Raw genomic sequence first — 25,640 nt, forward strand, 5'->3', positions numbered from 1 at the left:
TCTAAATCTCCACTGAGATTGGGCCCTGTCATGCACAGGCACACAGTGACCACATAGGGGGCCCAGTCTTGCTGGGCGCTGCACAGACGCGCAGTGGCCAGGATCAGGGCCCTGTTACGCCAGGCATGTCACAGGCTGACACAGTGACCGAGTGTGAGATCCAGTTGTGCTGGGCGCTGCACAGACACGCAGTGAGAGTCCCTGCCCTGAAGCGCCTACAGTCTAACTAGTCACACCAGGCACACAGTAAAGTACAGGTGACATACAAGCAAAATGCTAGGGCCAGGGGGACTTTAACTGTTCTCAGTGGGAGCTGCTGCGTGCTTAGTGCTCTAGGAAATTTAAACCACTGACTTAACTGCCTGGAAAACCCGCTTCCAATTGTGGGTGCTGGACAGGCACCCACAGTATAATAATAATATGGGCATCTTTACGCAATCTGCTTGTGCTCTCCATTATTAGCAAGGAGTGGAGGCGTCTGTCCCTGTATCCTCTAACTGAAAATCTAATTGGAACATGAATCATAAAGAAAATATAAAAATCACTGCTGACAAAATGTGACACAAGTATAGGTGGGAGTGGTAGTTAGTGGTGGGGATACAGAAAGACCATGTTGCTTGGTAAGCTGGGCTCATGTGAACAATGTGCATTGGAACCCAGCCAAATGCATGGTCACACATGGGAATGAAGAATATGGGTCACCCATGCAGGATGGGAACCTGTATCCTGGAAAGCAGTGACTCTAGAAAGGACAGGTGAAAACATCTGGCATAGGAGACCCCTGTGCAATGCTGTACTGAAAAGGCAAACTTGATCTTTGGCTATGTAAGCAGGGGAATATCTATGGCATTGCTGAGACCACTATTGGGTACTGTGCCCACACTTCAGAAGGGATGCTGAGAAATTGTTACGGTTCAGAAAAGAGCTACAAGGATGATTCATGGTCTGCAAAACCTGTCATCCATGAAGAGACTAACAGCGCTCAATGTATTTGGTTTACTCAGAGAAGGTTAAGAGCTGACATGATCCCTGTCTTTAAGCACCAATATGGGGGGGGATTTCTGAGGGCAGAGGGCTCTTTAACATCCAGGCAAAGGCAAAGCCAGGTGCAATAGCTGGGAGCTGAAGGGAGACTAATTCAGGCTAAGAATAAGAAATAATTTATCAGGGAGGAGAATTAATGGTTGGAACAGCTCCCCTAGGGACTGGGTGGATTTTCCATTAGTGGGAGCCTGTCAGTGGAGATAGGGTGTCTGTTACTCAAGGCTGTGCTCTCGCTCAGCCAGGAGTTATTGGGTCAGAGGCAGGAATCACTGGGTGAGATTCTCTGGCCTGGGTTAGGCAGGAGGCTGGACTGGATGGGCACAATGGGCCCTGCTCGCCTTAAAATTTATGAATCTATAAACGGTGGAGTTTCTTGCTCGTTCTTCTGCGGTATCAAGTCCTGGGCTAGACAGACCATGGTGCTGAGGCAGTCCAGTAATCCCTATGTGCTATAGCTGGGCTAATTTATTAGCATCAAATAACTCGTTCACCCAGTGTTGTCAGCTCTGGTGATTTTTTTTTTTACTGTGAGCGTCGGGATATTTACCTGTTTTTTTCCCCTCAAAGCCCCAGCAACTGGGTCCTTGTATTTATGGGAAAATCTCAGCTTTTATGTTGGGGGGGGGGGGGGAGAGTATATTTCCAGCCCTTGTGGTTTGGAGGGGCGGGGTCCTAAAGGTTCCAAAAGCAGAATTAAAAAAATGTAGCTATATAAAAATAATCTCATTTTTAAGATGCTCTGATATTTTGGGGGCCTGACTCGTCTTTTTTGAACTCTTTGGGTTGGCAGAATTGTGGGCCAACTTATTTACAGCCAACAATTTGTTCTTCCCCATTTTTTCCTGTCCTGATGGCTGCAATTTGTTCCTTGTTCCAGCGCCGCAGGCTGCTTGGGAACCATGCAAAGAGGCTGGTCAGTGCTATCTTGTTCAGGGCAAGGATTTGAAGAGCAATAATCTCTTCAGTCATCTTTAACTTTAGGGCCAGGCCAAAGCAGCCTCCCAGCTCAGGGATCAAATGTTCATTGTAAGGCACTTGCTGTTAAGTGCACGATCTGCCCCTCATCCCATGTGGACAGTGGCCCTCTATTTGCACTGATGGAGCCTGCTCAGAAGCAGAGTTAAACTGATGCAAATCTTGGTGGTTTATGGAAACAACTTGTTTCCCTGTTTACATGGGAGATTTGCACCAGGGCTGGAATTGCTGCTTAAGCCCCAGTGTAGCTAAAGCCTGAGTCACAGAGGAAAGGTTCTAACTACAGGTGTGGGCCCTGATCATGTGATCTGACCCTTACACCTGGGTGGACCCAGCTTCGAAATAACAGGCCCAGTGCAGGGTGGAGCATCCATCTGTATTTATCCACTGAGTCAGTGTGGGCTGGAGCCCTAGACCTAGGGCATAGGACACCTGGGTTCACTCCCAGCTATAAAACTGGCTTGCTGTGTGACCTCAGGCAAGTCACTTTCCCGCTCTGTGCCTAGTTTCTTGTCCTGCCCTTTGTCTGTTTTGACTGTAAGCTCTTCTGGGCAGGGGATGTGTGCAACTATAACACAAATTACAATAATAATGGATCAGGCTGCGTTGTAGGGGGATGTAATGATCTCTGCCTCCACAGCTCCCCATTGAGACATGGGTTGGCCCTGCAGCCATAGTTTCTCTTTCCTCAGTAATTTCTCAGAGGCTTTCTCATAACCAGTAACACCCGTATTGGGCTGGTTTGTTATCATAAACGGCTACAAAATAAAGCCCTGAGAGTCCAAGTCGAAAGCTGATATACTTTGAGGTTTATATATCCATCCTTCCCGACTCTTCATCCAGCCGCTCCCAGGCCTTCTGCCTGGAGTCCCCCTTACTGAGCTGGAGTCTCTTCTCCCCTGGTTGCAGCCCCGCTAATCCCCCTCCCATGCCTTCCTGCCTTGACTCTCCCAGGCTTCTTCCTTATCTGCCCCAGAGGCCTGATTGGGTTACATGGCATTTTCCATTCCTCCTTCCCCACCCTCCTGGGACAGTTGGGTGGGGCCGAGACCTATCTCCCTTTAAAGAGGCAGCCGCCCTGTGAAAGGGTGGTTTCAAGGCCTGAGCTGGCACTGATTTATGGCTCACAATAAAAATGTGTTAACTTTGTCAGCTCCCCCCTGCGGGGACCAGCCTCGAACTGGGGTCCAGTGTCTCACCCATACCCATGGCTGTCTCCTGTCTTCTTTTCCCATGCACAAGCTTCCCGATGGCACACTCAGCCGAGTTCTCATGGATGGAGCGAGGAGAGGAGCTATGTGACGCCGACTCAGATGAGCGGGAGGAGCTGAGAGTTGTCCTGACAGGTGAGGAATTCCGGAAGAGAACCTGCAGTGGAAGCAGGACCGTAGGGAGTTGCCAGACCGGATCAGCACCCAGGTCTGTCTAGTCCAGTCTCCTGTTACCGACAGTGGCCTGCACCAGATGCTGCAGGGGAAGGTGGGAGAACCTGCAGTAGCAGATTGGGGCTAATCTGCTGCCATGTTTGATCCCATCGTGGTTTCTAATCGTTGGAGATCGGCTCAAGCCATTAGCATTAAGTAGCTCTGAATGTTCCTGTTATCCACATAGACAGCCAGGACTGCTCTGAGTCCTGCTAAGCTTTCAGCCTCCACTACATCTGGTAGCAATGAGTTTCATGGGCTGTTTTATACACCATACGAAAAAGGTTTAGAATTTGCTGCCTTTCACTTTCACTGCATGACCCCTTTTTATTATTTACTGTTTGTTCTGAAGTAGCTGCCAGCTCCTCCAGGGAGCCTACAAGCCCTGGGAGCCCTGGGTCTGCGCCTTTATCTTGTGAGTGTCAAAGAGCTGCTGAGCTGGAGCTTTCATTTCAATTTTTGTAACAGAAAATTGAAGTTTTCCCGTAGCAAATTTTAAATTTTGCAGAAACAGTTATTTTCCGTCAGAAAAATCATTCTGGCGTTCCCGACCAACCCTAGAGGTGTCTTCCTCCAAGCACTGCTCTAGCTCAGCCAGGAGTTACTGGGCTGGAGGCAGGAATGGTTGGGGGAGATGCTCTGGGCTGGTTTAGGCAGGAGGCCGGGCTCGATGGGCACAGTGGGCTGTTGTGGCCTTGACACCTATGACTCAGTGCAGGGCCCTCCCTCCCCATTAGATACTTCCTCCCCTTGGCATGACTGACATGTGTCTGGGTTCCCTTTCTCTTTTCCTTTCACCAGATGACGGCGCCCTGAGTGAGGACGAGGAGGCGGATGATGTGCAGGAGCAGGACGAGGATGATGGGGAGCCAGAAGGGCCATTCTCAGCCCGCTCCGAAGGGGACGACTCCTGCGGGAGCTCTGAGAGGCCACAGGGTAGATGGCGTGATGCAGGTGCGGGTGAGCAGGCCTGCGATGCGGAGGATAAGCCGTTCCGGTGCTCTGAGTGTGGCAAAGGGTTTGCCCAGAGCTCCAACCTGATCAAACACCAGCGGGTCCATACCGGGGAGCGGCCCTACCGCTGCCACCAGTGTGGCAAGGCCTTCACGTGGAGCTCATCGCTGCTGGAGCACCAGAAATCTCATGCTGGCGAAAAGCCCCACAGCTGTCCGGAGTGCGGGAAGAAGTTCAGTCGTGGCTCCACCCTGCTGGAGCACCAGCGCATCCACACCGGCGAGAAGCCTTTCCGCTGCCACCAGTGTGGCGCCCGCTTCAGCCAGAGCTCCACACTGGTGCACCACCAGCGCACCCACACCGGGGAGCGTCCCTACCGCTGCGACGAGTGCGGGCGCAGCTTCGGCCGGAAGTCCACGCTGGTGACCCACCGCCGAACCCACACCGGAGAGAAGCCGTACCACTGCCTGGAGTGTGGACGCAGCTTCGTGGTCAGCTCGGACCTGGCCAAGCATCAGCGTACCCACACCGGCGGCCAAGGCCCCTACCGTTGTGGGGAGTGCGGGGAGGGCTTTGGCTGGAGCGCCGCCTTGGCTGCCCATCGAGCCAGCCAGCATGGTGCCGAGAAGCCCTACCGATGCTCTGAGTGCGGGGAGGCTTTCCACCAAAGCGCTACGCTGCTCGTGCACCAGCGCACCCATGCCGGCGACGAGGCCTTCACCTGCTCCGACTGCGGGGAGTGCTTCCTGGAGAGCGCCAAGCTGGCCCGGCACCGTCGCACCCGGCACAGCGCCGACGGGGAGGAGAAACCTTTCAAGTGCTCTGAGTGCGGCAAGGGCTATGCCCAGAGTGCTGGCCTGCGACATCACCAGCGAGAGCAACCCTTCCGCTGCCCACAGTGCGGCCTGAGCTTCCTGTGGAGCTGCCGGCTGGCTGAGCACCGCCGCAGCTGCCGCATGGCTGAGAAGCCCTACAAGTGCCCCGAGTGCGGCAAGAGTTTCGGCCAGAGCTCCAAGCTTCTGCGGCACCAGGTGACTCACACAGGTGAAAAACCCTACAAGTGTCCTGAGTGCGGCAAGATCTTCAGCCAGAGCTCCAATCTGGCGGAGCACCGGCGCACGCACGCCGGCCAGAAACTCCACCGCTGCGGCATCTGTGGCAAGAGCTTTGCCCTGGGCTCCTATCTGGCCAAGCACCAGATCACCCACACTGGGGAGCGGCCCTACCGCTGCACCGAGTGCGGCAAAGGCTTCCGGCAGAGCTCCAACTTGATCCAGCACCAGCGCACCCACACTGGCGAGCGCCCCTACACCTGCCCCCAGTGCGGTAAAAGTTTCTGCCAGAACTCGCACCTCATCAAGCACCGGCGCACCCACACTGGTGAGCGCCCCTACCGCTGCCCCCAGTGCGGCAAGAGCTTCCGCCAGAGCGCCAACCTGCTGGAGCACCAGAACACCCATACCGGCGAGCGCCCCTACCAGTGCGGCCAGTGTGGCAAGAGCTTTTGCTGGAGCTCAGCCTTCAGCAAACACCAGAGGACACATCTCAGCTAGGGGAGCTGTGCTGGGACTCTCGGATCCCCCCATATGGGGATCACCAAGCTCCATCTCCTATTATGGACCCCATATGGGGATCCCCAGGAGCCAGGGCAACACTGGGACCCCTCCCTGCTTCCCCCCTCTCCCCTCCGAGCAAGGGGACCCTATAAAGAGACCACCAGGACATCCCATGGACATGCTGGAGATCCCAGGCTATCTTGCATCAGGATGGCCCTGGTTGTTCCTTTCCATCAGGGAAGCAGGATGCTGCCATGGCACATGGAGGCAAACCAAGATCAGGCCCCGTCATGCCGGGCGCTGCACAGACCCACAGTGACTGAGATCAGGGCCCTGTCACATCCAGTGCTGCACAGACACAGTCAACCACAGTCTCTGGTTTACGTCACTTACATGTACTGCTGTCCATTGCCTCCCTGTCCAATGCAGAACTGATCAAACAGTGTATTGGCCCAGTCTTGTTCTGCATATCCCTAGTGGCTGAGATTTCACTTTCTCTGTTAGGTGACCATTGTACAACTCTCGTCATTAGCAAATCTTTGATGACACTGAAACTAAACTTCTCATTTTGCTGACTCCTTTGGAGTTTTGTTATTAAGAAGGATGCGGAAATGAGAGATTGTGCTTTGGGGTCTAATACAACTAAGACGACTGCTAAGTAATTTTGTTAACCACAAGGTGAAAGGTGAGGTGCTACTGTGAATCGGAAAGGAGCTAAGAGACAGGAAAGTAATTGTGGGAAGAAATGGACAGTTTCCACAAGCTTCAAACCCACAATTGGCTCAGGAAGACAGCAAAGCCCTAATCACCAGGCTGCCAAAGACTGAGAGCCTCTTCCTGTATTCAAAGAGCTATAGAGGGAAACTAGAGACCTTTAAGCTTAGAGGATTTTTTTTGGAAACCTGATCTTTGTGCCTAGCCTCCTTTTCGAGCTAGTCCCTCACCTTTTTTTGCCACCTGCATGTCCATCTTCGTCCTTTTGCAAAACTAGGTTCCAGCCCTCCACCAATTCCTCAGGACTCTTCCACACTGCATGTTGTTGGATTGTGGAACTCCCTGCCACAGGTTGCTGCTGTAGCTGAGATCTTAGCCAGATTCAAAGAGGGACTGGTTGTTTATGTGGATAACAAGACCTGTATGATAGTAAATGATAAAGAAGCAGGTTTGGAAAGAATATAAAACCTCAAGTTCCAGGGTTTAAGGTGATCTCTAGCTATTATGATTTAGGATGAGACATTCATGTGGGTAGATGATCCCAAACATGGGTTCCTCTCACTTTCTTCTGCAGCATCTGGTGCCAGTCCAGTGTCAGAGATAAGACACTGGGCTAGATGAATCCCTGGTTCGATACAGTCTGGCAGTCCCAGTTTTGAAAGCGCTCCTGTCACTAATATGCAGTTATAATGAGAGCACGTAGGCTACACAAAATATTGTAGAGCAGACACAGGCAGGGAATGATATTCATTCCTTCTGCTCTGAGACAGATATGCAGACAACCTCACTGTAAGCATGAACCGCTTTCTGGGAAAAGCTTTTATTTTCTAACACGATAATCTAGGCAGCATCTTTGTGATTAGGCCAGGAGCCGGGCAGCCCGGACTCCTGGGTTCTCTCAGCAGCCCTTCCACTGACTTCCCCTCTCCCTGTCCATCTGGGCTAGTGAGGATTCATCTATGAGTAAAGAGCTTTTGAGTTCCTCAACTAGAAATCCCTACATCAATGCAGAGTGTAGGGCGGAAAGATTCTCTTTTATGTATGTCTTTTGCAAGTGATTTTTACCAAAGCTGTTAGGGGCGATCTCGGGAATGACAGACCAGTGAGCCCTACCTCTCCGTATCTGTTAAATCCGGTTGAAACAATAAACAAAAATAGAGTTACCAAACATCTAGAAGATAGTGATATATGCTAGTGTCTAACCAGCACGGCCTCCCCAAAGGGAAACCATGCCTCACTAACCTATTAGAATTCTTTGAGTGTGTCAATAAAATAGTGACTAAAGGAGAAGTCATGGATGTCATTTCTTGAACTTTTAACAAGGCTTTGGCCCGTGAGACTTCATGAGAGGCTCTGAAGGATGAATGGCAAAATACCGTCCTGGAGCAGCAACAAAAGGGAGGGAAAATGGTCTATTTTTAATGTTGCAAAAAGGCCAGCAGTAGATGTCACAAGGTTCTGGGATTTATTAGGTAGAAAGGGGGTTAGTGTTGGGATTTGGGGATAGAAGGGTCAGATCTGGGTCTTATTGAATAGACAGGGTCAGGGTTGCAATTATCATTCTTATGGTGTAAAGGCCTTTTCACAGAGGAAGGTTTGGCAGCATGTCTTGGAGACATTCACACTCTGCATTCACTTAGTCCCCTCTGGCCATTCATTCCTCAGCTGGATCCCCTCAACCCAGCATGCTTTGGCCACAGTTCTTGTGTCCTGGGTGTAAAAAACATGTTGAGGCCAGAGAATCTCCCACACTGATTTCTGCCTCCAGCCCCAAAACTCCTGGCTGAACTGGAGTGGAGCTTTGAGAAAGAGATGCCCCATCTCCACTGACAGACACACACACACACCCCACTGATGTTTAGGTTTTCAAATAAGTGTGACCCCCATCTGCTCAGTGCAGCACACTGGCCCCCTCTACTGGTAACTGGCCCACACAGCAGCTGATGAACCTGCTCCAGCCTTGATTAACAGGGAAGTCTTTTAGCTCAGGCCAGAGCGGTTTGTGCTTTAAGAAGAAGTGGTTACATGCAAACAGCAACATTGGTAGTTTAAAAAAGAAAAAGATTTAGTGAGAAAGTTTTATGCTGTATCCAAACCCAACAGCTTCCTGAATGATGGGTCAGGAAGGGATGATGAGAACTTGTATGGCCTCAGAGTTCCTACACCCCAGGTAGCTGTCCCAAGGAGTGGGGGACTCACTGATAAGTATGGTTGGTACTTTTTGAAGGCCACAGCCACAAACCCCCAGTCACCACAACGCCACTCTGCACTTGGTTAATAAAAACCCATGAATGAACTCAGTTACTATTCAAGTAGAGGTGACCCCTTTACTCTCCTTTACTTCTGATCCCAGTCTTGATTTTCTTCTCAGAAGCTGCTTGGTCCTGTCCCCTCCGAACTGGTAGGGAGACATTGAGACTAAGTAGCTGGACCCATATGGTCCTTGAGTCCTCAGATATGACATCACTGTCTCATCCACAGGTTTTACTTCCCACAGCCCTGTATACACAACTAACTGGCCAGATTACTGACCACATTACTTCCACAAGGACAAAGGTGCTGTAGCCCAGGTGCTTCCTGTATGCAGCTAGCACCGGTGTGAACAAAATGTTTGTGATCCCTATGCATCCGCTGCCTAGAGAGAATGGCTAGGGCTATGGCAGGCAGCAGCATGACCTGAGTGTGGTATCTCTTGGCTTCCCCATGGAGCGCCCAGCTACCTCCCTGCCTCTGTTCAGGAGCAGCTAAAACCCTTCTCTCTGCCTGGCAGACATCCAGAACTCATTGCATAGCTAGGGCCACATGAAGTAGGGCAAGAGTCCCCCCCTCCTCCCCAGCCATGAGCAATACAGTGGCGCTGCTGTCATCCATGTGAGTGGGATTGTCCAAAGTTCCGAAGGCTTTGTCTACGCTCAGGAAAATTAATCAAAATTAACTAAAGAGGTTGCATTTAAACTGGATTGGCTGAATTGGATTAAAATCCCATCCAATGGAGAGCCACCATCAACCACCCCCATGCTTATTTCCCCGCCCTATAATTCCCTTTCCGTGACAGTATCCACACACCCTGGTCCTGGGTCTCCATTGACTGGTGCCCTTTCCTGTTAACACACTGAGGGTGCTATGTCTGATGGCAAACGTGCCATCTCTGATAGCTCCAGCCCAGTTTGCAGAATCGCCCCTCTGTGCTTGTCTCTGCTGTATGTTCAGGTTGGTGCTAGTCTGCCAACAGGAGCCTTATCCCAGGCTCAGTGGAGGAACAAACAACGGACTAGAACAGAGCTTGTGGGTCATGAGGGCCAGTCCCCAGCTCTTGCTGGCAACCCTGTCATATAATCCAAACTCCCATCTTAAAACCAGCTCAGTTTCGTGTCCCTGCTGCTCCTATTGCGAGGCTGTTCCAAAACCTCACTCCTCTGATGGTGAGAAACCTTTTAATTTCCAATTTACATTTAGTCATGGCCAGTTTAGCCCCATTTCTTCTTGACTCAATGTGACCTTTAGCTTCCGTAGGTCTTCTCCCTCCCTGGTGTTTGCCACCCTAGTGTATATATAGAAAGCAATCAGATCTCCCCCCCACCCCCCCCACCCCGCTTGCAGTTTATTGGGCTAAACAAGACAAGCTCTTCCAGTGCCCCCTTGTAAAAATACTCGAGGGAATTCTGTGCCAAAAGAATACAAATTCTCACACACTATTTTAAAATTCTGCAAAATTCTGCATATTGTATTTGTCTATCAATAAATAAATCCCCACAGTATGGCAGTGGGGAGCACAGGACACTGGCTGCACGGAGGTGGGCGCTCACCCTGCAGTCCCCCGCCCCTCCCGGGACATGGACTCAGGGGTGAGGCTGCATCCAATCTTGACACAATGCAAGGACTGGGCCTGCCCCTCCACGCCAGGCACAACAAGATAGCAAGCAAGAGGGACAGAGTCTTACACACATGCCCAGCCACAGACCCTGCTCCAGGTGTGGAGCAAGCAGACTCAGGTCAGCAGAGAGAGAGAGAGAGAGAGAGAGAGTGTGTGTGGCGGGGGGGTGGGGGGGGCAGCACTTAATGTGGGATGAGAGGGTTCTGTGTGGGGCAAGCTGGGTGTGGGTGGCTCAGTCAGGGGTCTGGGTGTGGTGGGGAGATCTGGATGTGCAGGGGCTTGTTGAGGGGTTCCAGGTGAAGGTGGTTGTAGCTCAGCAGGGGTTGTCTGGGTGTGGGGGAGGGTGGGGCTTAGCGGGGGTCTGGGTTCAGCTGGTTGGGGCTCACTGGGGTGGGAGTCTGAATATGGGGGAACTAAGTGGGAGGTGTTCTGCGTGCAGGGGGTAGAGGTCTGGATGCAGGAGGGTGGGGCTGGGCAGAGATATCTGAGAGCAGGCAGACTCCAGGTGCCTGGGGGTTGGACAGACTGGGGAGCAGCTCCCCGTACAGTGACCCCCTCCCGCACAGCTGCGAAGAGACTATGAACTTTTCTATTGTGTTCCCTGTGCCCCTAGGGCAGATTCTTTGGTCCTTTAACCTTTTCCATTTCCCCTTATTCCTCTTACAATTGCGGTTTCATAAATTTGCTTTGAGCTTAATGTAGTGATCAGTGGGTCAGGGAAATGCCTGGTGTGGAGAAAGCACCCTGGAGTGGGGACACCCTAGCCCCATTCTAAGTGACCATGAGAAGACTGGAGGTTAAGCTTTCCAGGAATCATGGGCCCAGCCTTGTCAGGGTTACGAGGACTCTGCCTCACAGGAGAGTGGAAGGGGAATCCTTGAGGTCAAGCAGGCCTCCAGGTAAAACAAGGTGGAGTGAGGACTCACATCCTTTTGGTATCCTAGTCCACTGGGGTAATGCAGAAGCCAGGAAAGTTCCTCACAATAGCAGGACCATTCTCACACTTACATGGTCCTGCTTTGAGCAGGGGGTTGGACTAGATGACACGCCATTACAATCCCCCTCCAGCAATCCCTCCTTTTGCATTTATAGCCCTCTATACCTTTGTACCCATCCCCTTTTCTGAATATCTGAGTGCCTCACACTCTTTAGTGTATTTATCCTCAGAAATTCCCTGTCCCTTACAGATGCGGAATTGAGGTACAGAAAGACCAGGTCACCTGCCCAGTGCCACAAAAGGGAGTCCTGTGCAGAGCAAAAAAATTGAGGCCAGGTCACCCTGTTATGAGAGAACTGGACTTGACATAACTGGAGACATTTTGGGATACAGCCACTATTGACTAAAAGCGGGAACATCTCAGTCAGGAATCATTTGTATTTGCATAAGCAGGCAAAACAGCTGCACAGCTGCAACTCTGCTAATAAGAATAGAGAAAGTAACAGATTCATGAGAATGGGAAGGAGTGTGGAGAGCTGATCTTGAAGCTGGGTGCTTCTGATTGTGAGTTCATTGCTGTTGCTATGACTAAAAGTTGCTTTGCTAATAAATAAAATTATGAGTTGTTTTTGCTAATGCTAGGAGAATAGTCAGCCCACTAGGGGTTACTAAAAGTTATGTGGTTTATTTGAATAGTCTATTGAAAGATAAGTAAGAGTATGCAACGTGGAGCACTTCGAAGAAGCTTTTCTACAAGCAAGGAGCTGACATCTTACTCCCTAGCAGCTAGGAAGAAGGCTGGTCACCTGAAACCTGCTGTTGCCACTCAAAACCATGTCAGACTTTGGGTAACTATATCTGGGGTGCTCTATCCTATTGCATATGCTTGTATGCTTAAGACTCAATGAAGAAGGAGCTTTGGGTGAAAGCACTCTTTTTTGTACCATTCATTTATCAGCCAGAGGAGCTGTGACCTCCCCCTTGACTGAAATCTTCTAGAAAGATCATTGTAAATTACCATAGGTTTGGGTTCAGATACTCCCAGGTGACAGATTTGGCAAGCCACCCAGGACTGGTTTGTTGCAATAGGGACTAGAGGATGGAGAGACAGGGTCGCAACCTGTAATTCCCATGTTTTCGTCTTCAAGTAAATTTACGGATATATTCCATTATGGGGACTTAGGACTAAGGTTGGTAGCCTGGTCAAGGGAGAAAATATGACAGAAGGAAAGGGAACATCTGGAAAGGTTGGAAATGCTTTTGCGGTGCAGCTTGACCGAATATGGTAATGGTCTCTGGAAGCTTGAAGCTTCTACCAGTCCCATGGCATTCTTTAAGAAATGGGAAATGTGGGTCAGCATGGGAAACTCCAAATTTTAAGGCGAAGAAAAAGACTGCATTACAGGGATTGTGTGTGGTAGCAATACTATTAGATACAGAGATAGATACGTTAAAGGCAAGAGTGGATGAGTTAGACACAGATAAAGCTGGGAGAGAAAAAAAAAACAACTTGCCTAAAGGCAGAGTCAGACACCCTCAGGGATACGACCCTCACTCAGGCAGCATAGATAGTGGCAACGCAGAAGCAAGTGTATGACCGTGAGAGAGTGGAGCAGGAAGTATGCGAGTTGAAAAAGCAGAGAACAGCAAGGCAGTGGTTAGAGTCTTATTGAAGAATACCCAGAGTAAGACCCAGGCAGACCATGGGGAATGTAAGAGTCAGATTTATGCCCTCAGAGTGGAGCTGGGAGGGCAGAGGGGAATAGTGGCTGCGATCAGAAGGTCTCATAGTCTAGGGAGGGGGTGATGAGTCAGAAGAAGGCCCTGATTTTCATCCTCCTTATTAATGCTATGAGAAGGATAACTCTAATGAGTTTCTCCTGGGTCCTTTCAGGTAGTCCCCATATGGCTCTTTGCTCCAAACACTGGAAGAGCTGCAGAAGCCCCTGCCCATAGCCCCAACAGTAAACACCACAGTATGGTAGACTGGCCTCCCAGGAGGGTAATTTAAAGGGCCGGGGCGGTAGCGGTGGCTGGAGCCCCAGGGTCCTTTAAATCCCCGACAGAGCCCGGCCGCCGCTACCCCAGGGCTCGGGCAGCAGGGCTCAGGTGGGGATGTAAAGGGCTCGGGGCTCCAGCAGCCGCTAGCACAGCGGAGCCCCAGGCCCTTTAAAGTTCTGCCAGAGTCCAGAGCCCCGGGGTAGAGGTGGCAGCCGGGAGCCCCCAGGGCTCCTCAGTGATTTAAAGGGCCCGGGGCTCCGCTGCGGTAGTGGCAGCTGGAGCCCTGGGCCCTTTAAATCACCCCTGAGCCCCGTGGCTTCCAGCCGCCTCTGCAGCTGGTAGCTCGGGGGTGATTTAAAGGGCCCTGGGCTCCCAGCCACCACTACCGCAGCTGGAGCCCTGGCCCTTTAAATCAAGATTTAAGGGGCCCAGGGATTTAAGGCCACGCCTCTTCTGGTTGAGGCCACGCCCCCTGCTCAGGACTCCGGCGTACCGGTAAATCCTCTAACTTACTTTCACCCCTGCCTAGCACCGACATGCTGGATTCAGAGAAAATTCAATCGGTTGCAAAGCTTGTGCCTCTACAGACCATGGCACTTCCCAGGGGCAATTACATGAAGATTGGTCACTGATGAGGTAAACTCAGGAGCGAAAGCTGAGGGTGCCAGTGAGAAGATCTTCACTTGGTCTCAACTGAAAGCCTTGAACCCATGCTGGGGTCTCACTAGTAATCCACTGAATTTATTGTGTGACTGTGTATGTGCATGTGTGAATGTCTTAATTGTACTTTTATGACCTTCGAGGAGGGGAGTATTATGAGAAAACTGGACTTGACATTTTGGATATACAGCCATGTAGCAAGTTGGGACTCACCAAGCGCACCTCCTGCTGGTTGCTCCTGGGAATTAGCTCAGTCCAGTCCTGGAATGCCCTCTGCAGGTGGTGACTCGCCCATTCTGTTCTCTCTCCACCATCTGGGACCCACGTTGCTCTTGGAGCGCAGCATCCTCTTCAGAGCACAGCCCTCCAGTTCTGCCCCAACTCAGTTCTTCCCACTTCAGGGGGAATCAGCAGTCCTCAGTTCAGTCCCACCGCAGTGGTGAACTGCAGCTACTTAGTGTAGCCCATCTCCCAAGTCCTTTATATGGCCACTCCCTCCAGTGGCCAGTGGGGCAAAGGTGAGGGAGACGCAGGCCCACCCACTACTCTGGGCTGTGGTCCAGGGACCCTTGAGCAGCAGCCGCTTGCTTCCTTCTTCCACTCCCCTTTACTGCCTGCCTTCACTGGGACACTTTCCTGTAGCCCTAGCACCCAGTCAGCCCTTGTTTCAAGGCCTGCAGTCAAGCAGGGGTCAGCCAGAGCTCCCGCTGCCCTGCTACGCTGCCCAGCACTGTTCTGTCCAGGGTGCTGTTCCTTCTACCAGGAGCCGGTCCTTCTCTCTTGCTGGTCGCAGGGAGACTGATCTCTCTTGCTCTGCTGGGCAGCCCTTGATATCTGGGCTGCACTAGCAGGTCCTTTCCTGATTGATGCCCTGTCAGGACTGGCTGCAGCTCTGTGCAGCCTCCCTGGCTGCTTCTGCCCCTCCTCCTCTGGAGCGGGCCACTGCACTGTGACAGGTTTCGCCTCTCTGGCTGCCCTGCTGGCTGGAGCTTTCTCCCTTGTGCTGCTGCGGTTGGCTGGGACCCCTTCCATAAGCTGCTGCTGTTGCTACTGTTGTGGGGAAAGGGGGCCCTGCCGGACTGCCCCCCCATCCCCACCCCTCCGGAGGAAGAGCATTATCATCACCACCGCTGCCACTACTTATCTGGGTCCTCACCTGGCTGGCTGGTCCTGGGCGGGGGCTTCAACACCACCCTTGAGGACTGGGACCGCTCAGGACTTGAGAGCTGCGAGGCCACCATGGGCATCCTCAGGGAGATCGTGATCTATCTTTCCCTGGTGGACGTCTGGCACGACCACCACCTGGACAATGATACCACCTTTACCTGTGTCCAGGTGGAGGACCATATTTATCTATCTTGTTTCCATCTGACATGAGCCCACTCCTCCAGCATCTGGCCGGCTCCATTCTTGGGCCACCACCTGGCAGCCATGGCAGCCTCTCTGAGTTCAGAGAGGCTGGGGCCGGCCTATTGGCATTTCAACAACAGCTTGCTGGAGGACAAGGGCTTCATGGCGTCCTTCCAGGAGTTCTGGCTGGCCTGGTGAGGGCAGAGGCGTGCCTTTCCCTTGGTGTGGTGGTGGTGGGATGTGGGGAAGGTGCGTGCCCGGCTCTTCTGCCATGACTACACACGGGGCACCAGCCAGTGGAGGGATGCAGTGATAGGGCAGTTGGAGCGGGAGGTCTTGGAGCTGGAGAGGCGTCTGACCACCAGCCCTGAGGATCCATCCCTCTGCGCAGCGTACCAGGAGAAGTGGGAGGAGCTCCCGGCCCTGGAAGACCGCCGGGCCCAGTGTGCCTTCATTTGATCCCGCATCTGTCTCCTGCGGGAGATGGATCGTGGCTCCCACTTCTTCTATGCCCTGGAGAAAAAGAAGGGGACAAAGAAGCACATCACCTGCCTCCTGGCGGAGGACGACACCCCCCTCACGGATCCGGAGGAGATGTGTGGAAGGGCCAGGAATCTTCTCCCTGGATCCAACTGAAGCCAAAGCCTTCAGGGTGCTCTGGACCGAACTCCTGACGGTCAGTGTGGGCGACTGAGACCATATGGAGCTGCCTCTCACTCTGGTTGAGCTCTTGGAAGCCCTCCGCCGCATATCCACTAATAAATCCCCTGGCATGGACGGGCTGACTGTGGAGTTCTACCGCGTGTTCTGGGACGTCCTCAGCCCAGACCATGTCACCGTCTGGGCTGACTACTTGGAAAGTGGGGTCCTCCCTCTCTTGTGCAGGTGAGCCGTGCTCACCTTGTTGCCGAAGAAGGAGGACCTCCGCAACCTTCAGAACTGGTGTCCCGTCTCACTCCTCAGTATGGACTACAAGGTCATAGCGAAGGCCATCTCGCTGCAGCTGGGGTCCATGCTGATCAGACCTACACTGTCCCGGGCTGGACCATCTTTGATAATCTGTACTTGGTCCAGGACCTCTTGGCGCTCATTCACCCTCCTGTCCCTGGACCAGGAGAAGGTGTTTGACAGGATGGACCATGGGTATCTCCCGGGCACTCTGGGGGTGTTCGGCTTTAGGCCCCAGTTCGTGGGCTTTCTCCAGGTGCTGTACACTGACGTGGAGGGTCTGGCCAGGCTCGATTGGATCCTGACCGAGCCAGTCAGCTTCGGGCAGGGAGTACGGCAGAGGTGCCCCCTTTCGGGCCAGCTGTACGCTCTGGTGATTGAGCCCTTCCTCTGTCTCCTCTGCCAGCGGTTGACAGGGTTGGTGCTTTGGGAGCCGGAGATGCGGCTGGTTCTGTCGGCGTACGCCGACGATGTGCTCCTGGTGGTCCAGGATCTGGGCGATCTGGTTCAGGTGAAGGCTTGCCGGGCCATCTACTCGGCGGCCTCCTCCTCCTGGGTCAACTGGGTCAAGAGCTCTGGCCTGGTGGTTGGGGACGGGTGGCAGGTGAGCTCCCTCCCACCAGGGCTTCAAGCCATCCAGTGGCACGTGGGTCCACTGCTCTATCTCAGCGGCTATCTTTCTGCCATGCATCCTTCTCCACCGGCGAGCTGGCACAATTTGGTGACCAGGGTGGGAGAGCAGCTGCAGAGATGGACGGGACTGCTCTGGAGTCTCTCCCTGGAAGGGAGGGCGCTGGTGCTGAACCAGCTATTCCTGTCCATGGTCTGGCACTGGCTCAACACCCTGAGCCCGGCCCCGGGGATCCTGGCCCAGCTCCGGAGAACAGCTCTGGAGTTTTTCTGGCCAGGACTGCACTGGGTCTCTGCAGGGGTCCTGAGTCTTCCCCTGGAGGAAGGAGGACAGGGCCTGGTCTGCCTTCATAGCCAGGTCCACATCTTCTGCCTCCAGGCCCTGCAGAGACTCCTTTATGGTGCAGGTAGTCAGGCATGGAGCACGTTGGCACACGCCTTCCTCTGCCGCCTTTGAGGGCTCCAATACAATCAGCAGCTCCTTTTCTCCACCCGAGGAATCTTCCACGAGATGTCTCCAAGCTGCCGGTCTTCTACCAGGACCTCCTCCAGACCTGGAACCTGGTCTCAGTGACCAGGTCCATTGTGGCCATGGAGGGGGTGGACCTCCTTATGGAGCCCCTGCTACACAACCCCCAACTTTATGTGCAGGTGGCAGAGTCTCCCTCGTTGCGCCAGAGGCTGGTACTGGCAGAAACCACCAGGGTTGGAGACCTCCTGGACTACGACGGGGGGGGACTGGGTGGACCCCCGGGTGCTCGGTCGGCTCATGGGGCTCTCCACCCTTCTGACTCCCCTGCGCATGCTCCAGGAGGTGGGGGCAGCCTTATCGCCCACTTCTCTCATTTTTCTGCAGCGGGCCCTGCGAGAGGGAGCTCCCTGCCCACCCTCACCCCAGGCCCTCCGGACCTTTTTATTGGGCTCCTGTTCCACGAGTTCCCCCGGCACCCACCCTGTCACACTTCAAGCCGGCTGCATACCCTGCAGCCAGTTCGCTTCCGAACCGTGCCTAGGGACCAACTGTACATGCTCGTGCGCCACACGTTGCATTTCCTCATCCTCGTGTCCCGCCCCCGACACCAAATGGTGGGGCTACCTTCCACCAGCCAATATTCCACCTTCTTCCCACGGCCCGCTGGGGCCATCAGGGGGTGGCTCCTTTGCAGAGACGTGAGCACGGGCATGTACCTGGCATGGTTCACCCCCATACCCGAGGCCTGCCCCTTCTGCAGCATGAGGGAGAACCTGGCACAAGCCTAGCTTGAATGCACCAGGTTGCAGCCCCTATTCCGGCTCCTCCAGAACCTCTTGCTGAGGTTCTGGCTGCACTTTTCCCCACGCCTGCTCATTTTTGCACACCCTATCCATGTCCCCATGAAGTCGCGAGACCTCCTCGTCAACCTCCTCCTGGACCTAGCCAAGGTCACCATCTAAAACACCAGGAGGAGGATGCTAGACAAGGGGGTGCTCTGCGACTGTGGGGCCTATTTCCGGTCCTCCCTGATCTCATGTTTCCGGGCAGCGTTCCTCTGGGCAGCATCCGCTGGCTCCCTAGACACCTTTGAGGAGCAGTGGGCGCTGTCCATGATTGTGTCTCCATCTGGATCCCACATTTTGAACCTCTGACCATCACTCCCAAACCTGTTTTTCATTGGTGGTCCCAAGTACTCATTTGGAACCCAGGTCCAGGGTTCGAGCCGCTAGGCTAAGGGAGGGGCCTTCAGATGTGGGTGGGCACAAGCACCTCCCAGGCTTTTCCAATAAGACCACTACAGGTGTCATCTCTCCGGCTGCTATACTGGCTGGAGCTTCTTCCCTCCCTGGGCTGCTGCTGCTGGCTGGCTGGAGCCCTCCCTGGACTGCTGCTGTTGTATGTGTGTTGGGGGGGGGGGGCACAGCCAGCGTACCCCATCCTATGGAGGGAGAAGCGAAGAGCCCACCACCATTTCTGGGTCCCTCCTGCTTGGCTGGCTGCCACCTGCTTGCTGCTGCTTCTGTCTTGGAGCCTGCTGCCCTCATTGAGGAGGAGGAAGGCTGCTGCGAGGGGCAGCACTGTGGAGGGGGTTTGTTTCTGCTTTTGGACTGAGTGACTATAACACCTGTGGTCCTGGGGGGGCGGTAGCCTCTGCTGCTGTGGGGGGGCTGGGGGAGAGGCATGGAGCCCCTCCATGTGCCACCTACCCTGACCGCCACCTCCGGTACCATCCTTGGTGGCTGGGGTCCCATCCCCTCGCTGACTAGGAGGCACGGCGTCCGCTGCCTCCTGGTGTCCACCTCGCTCCATGTCGAAACTTATGTGCGGGTGCTGGCGCGGATGGTGGGGCCCAAGGCCATCGTGGCAGCCTCCAAAATGTATGGGAAGGTCATGGTCTTCCTGGCATTGGAGGCTGCCACTCAGGAGGCGGTGGAGAAGGGCCTTACAGTGGGGGTGGAGGAGCTGGGCGTATGGGTGGTACTGACCTCTGTCCCATCCTTCCTCCCCAGTGCTGTCCTGTTGCCTTCCCTCTCCACCCTGGGGGAAACCATGTCCGTCATCAGCCCTCTCCCATTGGGCTGCAAGGACCCCGCCCTCCGTCACGTCCTGTCCTTCTGCCGGCTGGTGCAACTCCAACTGCCACCGGTGGCCCGTGACAGGGCAGCGCTCAAGGGCGTCCTTCCTGTTGCACTACTAGGGGGCCCATTACTGGGTCCACTACTCGATGGTGGAGGCCCGGTGCTTCCTCTGCCAGGCAATAAAGTAAGTAACGCAGTGCCTACTTGGACACTGCGTTGCCCTAACTATATTGACTGAAGCATTATGCCTCTTGTGGAGGTGGAGTTATTAGATTGGTGTAGTGGACGACTTATAATTTTATAGTATAGACACTCAGTGTAAGTTGCCTTACGTCAATCTAACTTTGTAGCGTAGACCAGGCCTCAGATTTTGGTTTAAAAGGGATAAAAATTGATTTTGGTTAAATCCAACTTCAGCTAATTTAGTTTTGGGCCTATCTGCATCAGAAACTTGCGGTGATGTGATTTTTAAACTGCTTATGTTAAATTGGTTTCAATTCCTGTGTGGACATCTTTATTCCAGGCTAAGGCTGACATTCTGGTTAAGCTGACTAGGAGTTGGGTTAAGCTAAACAGAAATAAGCCACTCTGACACTGAAATGAGAGTATTCACACAGCATTTTCAACTAGTTTAACTAAACAGTATAATTAAGCCAGTGGAAGTTTGAAAGCGGACTTGGCCTGAAATCACCTTTAAAATCAATTTAGTTAAATTACTGCAAAAATTACTGGAAAAAAAAAAGGAAACTGGCCTTGTTTTGGTTCAGCTTAAATGTTTTCCCAACTGGTTTAAGATGAATTGATATAAAACATATTTATATCAGTGGAAGAGCTCAGCCTTAAACTGATTTAAATTAAACTGATCCAGTTTCTTTGTGTGGGTGTAATGTGCCCTAGCGGCAGTAGATTGAACCTGTGATTATATATAGAGCTAAAAGCATGAGCCTCTCCTACGTGAGCTAAAAGACCTCTATAGCCAAACGCAGTAGCAGGCTCATTTACCTGTCTGGTTCAACCATTGGCAGGAGGGAGACAGATGGTATCCTGTGTAACGGTGGGTTATATAGAGAAGGCTTAGAAAGTGGAACCGAGAAATCTTTGATAATTTTTTTTTTCATTTTAAAATGCAGATTCATTGAACCAAGAATGGGACTGGGTTCAAAAATTTTCCTGACTCAAAAAAAAAATTTTTTTTTGAGAAAAATGTTTCAAAATTGTCAAGACATTTTGTTTGGAGATTTTCGAAATGAAAAAATTGTTTTCTGGTGCAAAATAACTTTTTGTTTCAGAATTGAAGCTGATTATATTGAAAACAAAAGGTTAAAAAGAGAAAAAATGAAATATTTCAAAGCTATCACAATGAAATGTTTCAATTGACCCAAAATGGAAAAACAAGGTTTTTTTAGTTTGTGAATATTTTGGGGATTTCGTCGTCTTGTCCTGATTCAAGGTGGGGGGAAATTTTGAAAAATCTTTTGAAAATATTCACAGAATGGGCAAACGCTATTAAAAGAATTCCTAGTCCAATTCATTTCACTAGAATGAAAAGATAATTTTCTCCCAAATGCCCACACCTAAGAGTGCACACACGCATAGACACGGACAGGGTTCGCTTGCACATTCTCACTTTCACGAAGTCTTCAAACCTGGTAATAACTAGACGAATGTGACACTTTCTTGTTCCATTGTTTACTGCGAGGCACAGGGAAATGTCTGCATTGAAAGCCAGGCGGAAAACGATACCTGCAAATATTTTTTCTAACACCTAAATTTCACATAGCTGCAAAACACTGAGCAGAGGCTCACAGATTGTAAGGCCAGAAGGGACCACTGTGATCACAGAGTCTGTGATACGGCGCATGCCATGACACTGCAAAAAGAACTGACGATTTCATCTGCTAAAGCCCAAGTAAAGAGCTAGAATACAATGGAGGGCGATTCGGACCAAGTCTGAGATAATGCACCACAGACTTTAAAAATTAGGGGCCTAATGCTCTGTTATCCATGGGGAATTCTCCTCCTCTGCTTTGCACTTTGTGTCATTCTTGCACCAAGAGAGGGCACCGTGGCTGCAAAGCACCTTTCTGATTTGGCGGTATTTTACACGCGCTTTGCTCAGGCGCAAATGACAGCAGTAGTAGCCAGGCTGAGAACCAGCCTTGCTGACTCCAGTGCAAGGCCTGGCCTACACTTGGAAGTTGGGTTGGCCTGACCATGTCCGTGAGGAGTGTGATCATTTTACCAAAATGCCCTAGACGGGGGTCAGTTACCCCTGTATGATAGCACCTGGCGCTTTTCATCTGCAGATGCCACAGCACTTTATGTAACAGATCAGTATCATTTCCCCCACTTTACTGACCAGAACATAGGTCTCCGGAGGGCTTGGCTACACTTGCAGCTGTAGAGCGCTTTGGGTTAAACCAGCCTTCGTACAGCGCAGCAGGGAAAGCGCCCCAGTCTGTCCACACTGACAGCTGCCAACGCACTGGCGTGGCCACATCTGCAGCCCTTGCAGCGGCATTGGGAGCAGTGCATTATGGGCAGCTATCCCAGCGCTCAAGCGGCTGCAACGTGCTTTTCAAATGGGAAGGGGGTGGAGTGTGGTGTGTGTATGTGGCGGGAGAGAGAGTGGGTTTTTGGGGTGCTGAGAGTGCATCACCATGCTGTCTTGTAAATTCAGACCCCCCTTTCCTCCCCCGCCTCTCTCACTCACTCAAAGCAAACAGTAGCTGTTCATTTTTTTCTCGGAGCTGATAAGCAGCTGGCTGTTTGAAAGGGAGCTTTGAAAGGGCCACTTCCGCATTCCTGCCGGAGTTCACAACAAAGACAAGAGAGGCCACTTCAGTTAATGGGATTATGGGAGGTTTCCAGAGGGCAGTCAGAGCGCTGTAGTGACGCTGCAGCGTCTCACCCAATATGCAGCAAACCGTATCCCTCTCGGGGAGGTGGAGTACCAGCAGCGCCCTAGCCAGGGAGTCAGAGCACTCTATGTGCCTTGCCAGTGTGGACGGGGAGTGAGTTAGAGGGCTCTGGGCGCTTTGTTGTGGTATAACGTGCAAGTGTAGCCAAGGCCTGAGTCCCATTCCCCAGCCCTAGTTACCAGGCTTCAGTGCTTCCCCTTACAGATAAATGCACTTACAGAGGTATCGCTTATTCCCCTTATCGTTAAAGCACTACGTGCTGACAAGGCCTAAGTGGCACGAGACTCATGCCCATCATTTGTAGTTCTCGGTGGGTGAAATTCACTCGCTTGCAGAGAGCAACACGCAGAGCAACACTCGCAGAGCTGGTCATGCCCGTAACATCTCCACTCAAATTCCCGGGCCTAGGCACCACTTCAATCTGATTGATTCAAGTGATGCATCGGCCTGGTAATTTGAGACTCACTTCTTAAAGAAACTCTGCTTCCTAAATCTCTGCGGATTACAGGCGGGGCGCAGTAATTGGATTTGCTATCCACAGGAAACAATTCACGGACCCATTCACTCTTGGCTGTAGGAGCGGGTGTATGTTTTGTTGATTAGCACGGCAGTTTTCCACACTGAAATGACCTTCTTCAGCTGAAGGTCCGGGCTCACAGCGCTGGTCAGATTCATAATGTAATTTTCTTCTTTTCCCTCTTTTTCTAAATATTCTTGAAAGGTCTCCACTATCCTGTTCATAAAAGAAAATCAGATTGTAAATTTACAGGACACTGGTTCGGAAAGGCTAAGTGCCAAGTCTGACAGGCACACCCAGTTTCTTGAGTTCTCTTTTCACACTGCTGGTCACTTCAGATGGTATAAAGTAGGGTATTTTTCTGCAGCAAGTTTTGACTTTTTGTCAAAAAATGAACCCCCCCAAATCTAAAAATAGTTTGGTTTTCAGCAACTAAAAAGTAAACATTTTCAGCTCAACACTGCTGAAAAGTGAAATGTTGATGGCTCAAATAAATGAAAAATGTCTAAAAATTTCTGGTTTTCTGAACTAAATTTTTTTGAGGAAGGCAGATGCTTTCTGAGAAAATTTACATTTAATCCAAAACTCAATTTTTCATTCAAAAAAGCCCTACGTGTAACGTTTCTAAAGCCTCAATTAGTGAATATTCAAGAGTTGTCAGACAAGAGGTAACGTTTCCTTCCATCAATTTTTAAGCAAAACAGTGTGCTCTTAAACAGCAGTGGGTGAAATTATCCAGTACTGGAGATAATTCTGGGGAAGAAAACAAGGCATTAAAGGGTTATAAGGAATAGAAGATTCCAAAACTCCAGCCCTTACCTAAAGAATGAGATTTAATATCCCTGCTGGAATTTTTATCAACAACAACGGATGTTCTTATTATCCATAGACATGCCTAATCCATTCTTAAGTCTTACAAAATTCTCAGCCTCAGTGACTTCATGTGGCAGTGAGTTCCACAAGCCATGTAAAAAACTATTTCCTATGAATTTCCTACCTTTCAATTCCACTGAACATCCCTTTGTTCTTGTGTTATGGGAGTGGAAGAACAGATGCCTCCTGATCTTCCTTCTCTAGACCAGTCAGTATTTTATAGACCATTATTCAATCTCCTCTATTCCTAGGTAACAACCTCAATCTGTTCAGTCTCTCTTCATAGTAGTTTCTCCACAAACCTGATCATTCTGATTGCCCTTCTCTAAGCCCCTCCAGTTCTGCAGTATGGAAAGTCTGAGAATCTCTAGCCTAGCAGGTTATCCAATTCTAAAGACTTGGAGATCTAGGGAAAAAGACCTTTTATACGTGATATGATTTGACCTTTCCCTTTTAATACAGCATACGAGTAATATACCAGCAATTTTAAGAGGCTGGGTTTCTTCCCCTACATTTGCCTTGATCTTTTAACCTGCATTTAAAAGAAAAAAACAACCAAACATACCCACAAAGTCTCTTAAATCAATAGGGAATCATATCTAAAGTGGTTTGTGCCTGCTCCAAATTAAAAGTAAAAAAAAAAATAATTTTTTTTCATCTGGATCTAAATGTTCGTGCAGAGGCCCTTCCCATATTCACAGACAAGAGAAACATGTTGTTACCCCCAACTGTTTTCGTAGCTTTCCAATGTCACTGTGATCATTTCGTGCAGCTCAATGATAAAGAACTCAATATTGACAGTGGATAGCGCAGTTGTCAGCTCCTCCCTCTCCTGGGCAGCCAGCTCGTCATGGAAGCCCTTGTCTATCAGGAAGAAGGGATTCTGAAATGAGAAGCACAGTGTCAGTGGGGGCAAGTGCAGAGGTGCTGCAGGAGTGGCTGGATGCCCCATGCACAGAGCAGTTGAGGATGTACCTAATGGAAGAGTCTCCTCATTTGGCTCAGAGTAGGTGTAGCCTGGTGACTCTCTTGCTTCTACCCTATGCATAGAGGGTGCTCCTGTGGTGGGATGGAGCAGGTGGCTCTGCACATGACCTCAGGCCAGTGCTGCAGTCCCTGTAGCCAGCAAAACTTTCATAGCTTTTATTGACTAATGTCTGTCCATCCATCTCACATAATCAATATTAATACCACAATGCATTAAACACACAATATCAATAGAACATTATATTGTAGATAAATTTCTAGCAATTGCCTGAATTGTCTGTCTTTTTATAATCCTGTTCTCTTGTGCTAAGTATCCCATAACACTTTGCAAAACTGAAGTCAGCTTTGGCATTAGAAAATAAGAAACTTGCCAAACACAAAATACATTAATGTTGTGCCCAGTACAAGCTGGACCAGTACCTGGAACACTAGTATCCAAAACAAAGTAAGGGAAGACACAGAACAACGAGTTAAGGAACTGACACAAGCTGATGGGCTGGATTTTTGTGACGTATAAAGCATTTTGTAACTTGTTAACCATCCTATAAATACTATTTGCTGAAATATGTAACTGGGAGCACACCTTCTGTGTAAAGTGAATTGAACAGCAGCACAAGACAGCTTCACGGAAACGGCTATATTACAAAGCCTTTCTTCCAGTACTATGCTATTATTGTCAGTGTTGTTGTAGCCATGTTGGTCCCAGGATATTAAAGAGATGA

The 25,640-nt window shown here is 51.1% G+C and overlaps 2 protein-coding genes across 4 annotated transcripts in view; one reads left to right on the forward strand and one right to left on the reverse strand.

Moving 5' to 3' along the window:
- LOC125637914 (uncharacterized) overlaps positions 1-7,957 on the forward strand; it is a 31,989-nt gene extending 24,032 nt beyond the window's left edge. Inside the window, exons 10-11 of the mRNA XM_048852997.2 lie at positions 3,262-3,365; positions 4,245-7,957. Coding sequence (XP_048708954.2) covers positions 3,262-3,365; positions 4,245-5,950 — 1,810 coding nt within the window. The 3' untranslated portion in view covers positions 5,951-7,957. The remainder of the gene's footprint in view (positions 1-3,261; positions 3,366-4,244) is intronic.
- A 13,336-nt stretch (positions 7,958-21,293) lies between these two features.
- Positions 21,294-25,640, reverse strand: part of LOC125637905 (E3 ubiquitin-protein ligase rnf213-alpha) — a 174,646-nt gene continuing 170,299 nt past the window's right edge. For all 3 annotated transcript variants that reach the window (XM_048852965.2, XM_048852963.2, XM_048852966.2), the window contains 2 exons: positions 24,654-24,814; positions 21,294-23,274 (listed from right to left, as the gene is read on the reverse strand). In XM_048852965.2, coding sequence (XP_048708922.2) covers positions 23,103-23,274; positions 24,654-24,814 — 333 coding nt within the window. In that variant the 3' untranslated portion in view covers positions 21,294-23,102. The remainder of the gene's footprint in view (positions 23,275-24,653; positions 24,815-25,640) is intronic.

This window comes from Caretta caretta, chromosome 6, assembly GCF_965140235.1.
Source record: "Caretta caretta isolate rCarCar2 chromosome 6, rCarCar1.hap1, whole genome shotgun sequence".
NCBI classification, from domain to species: domain Eukaryota; kingdom Metazoa; phylum Chordata; order Testudines; family Cheloniidae; genus Caretta; species Caretta caretta.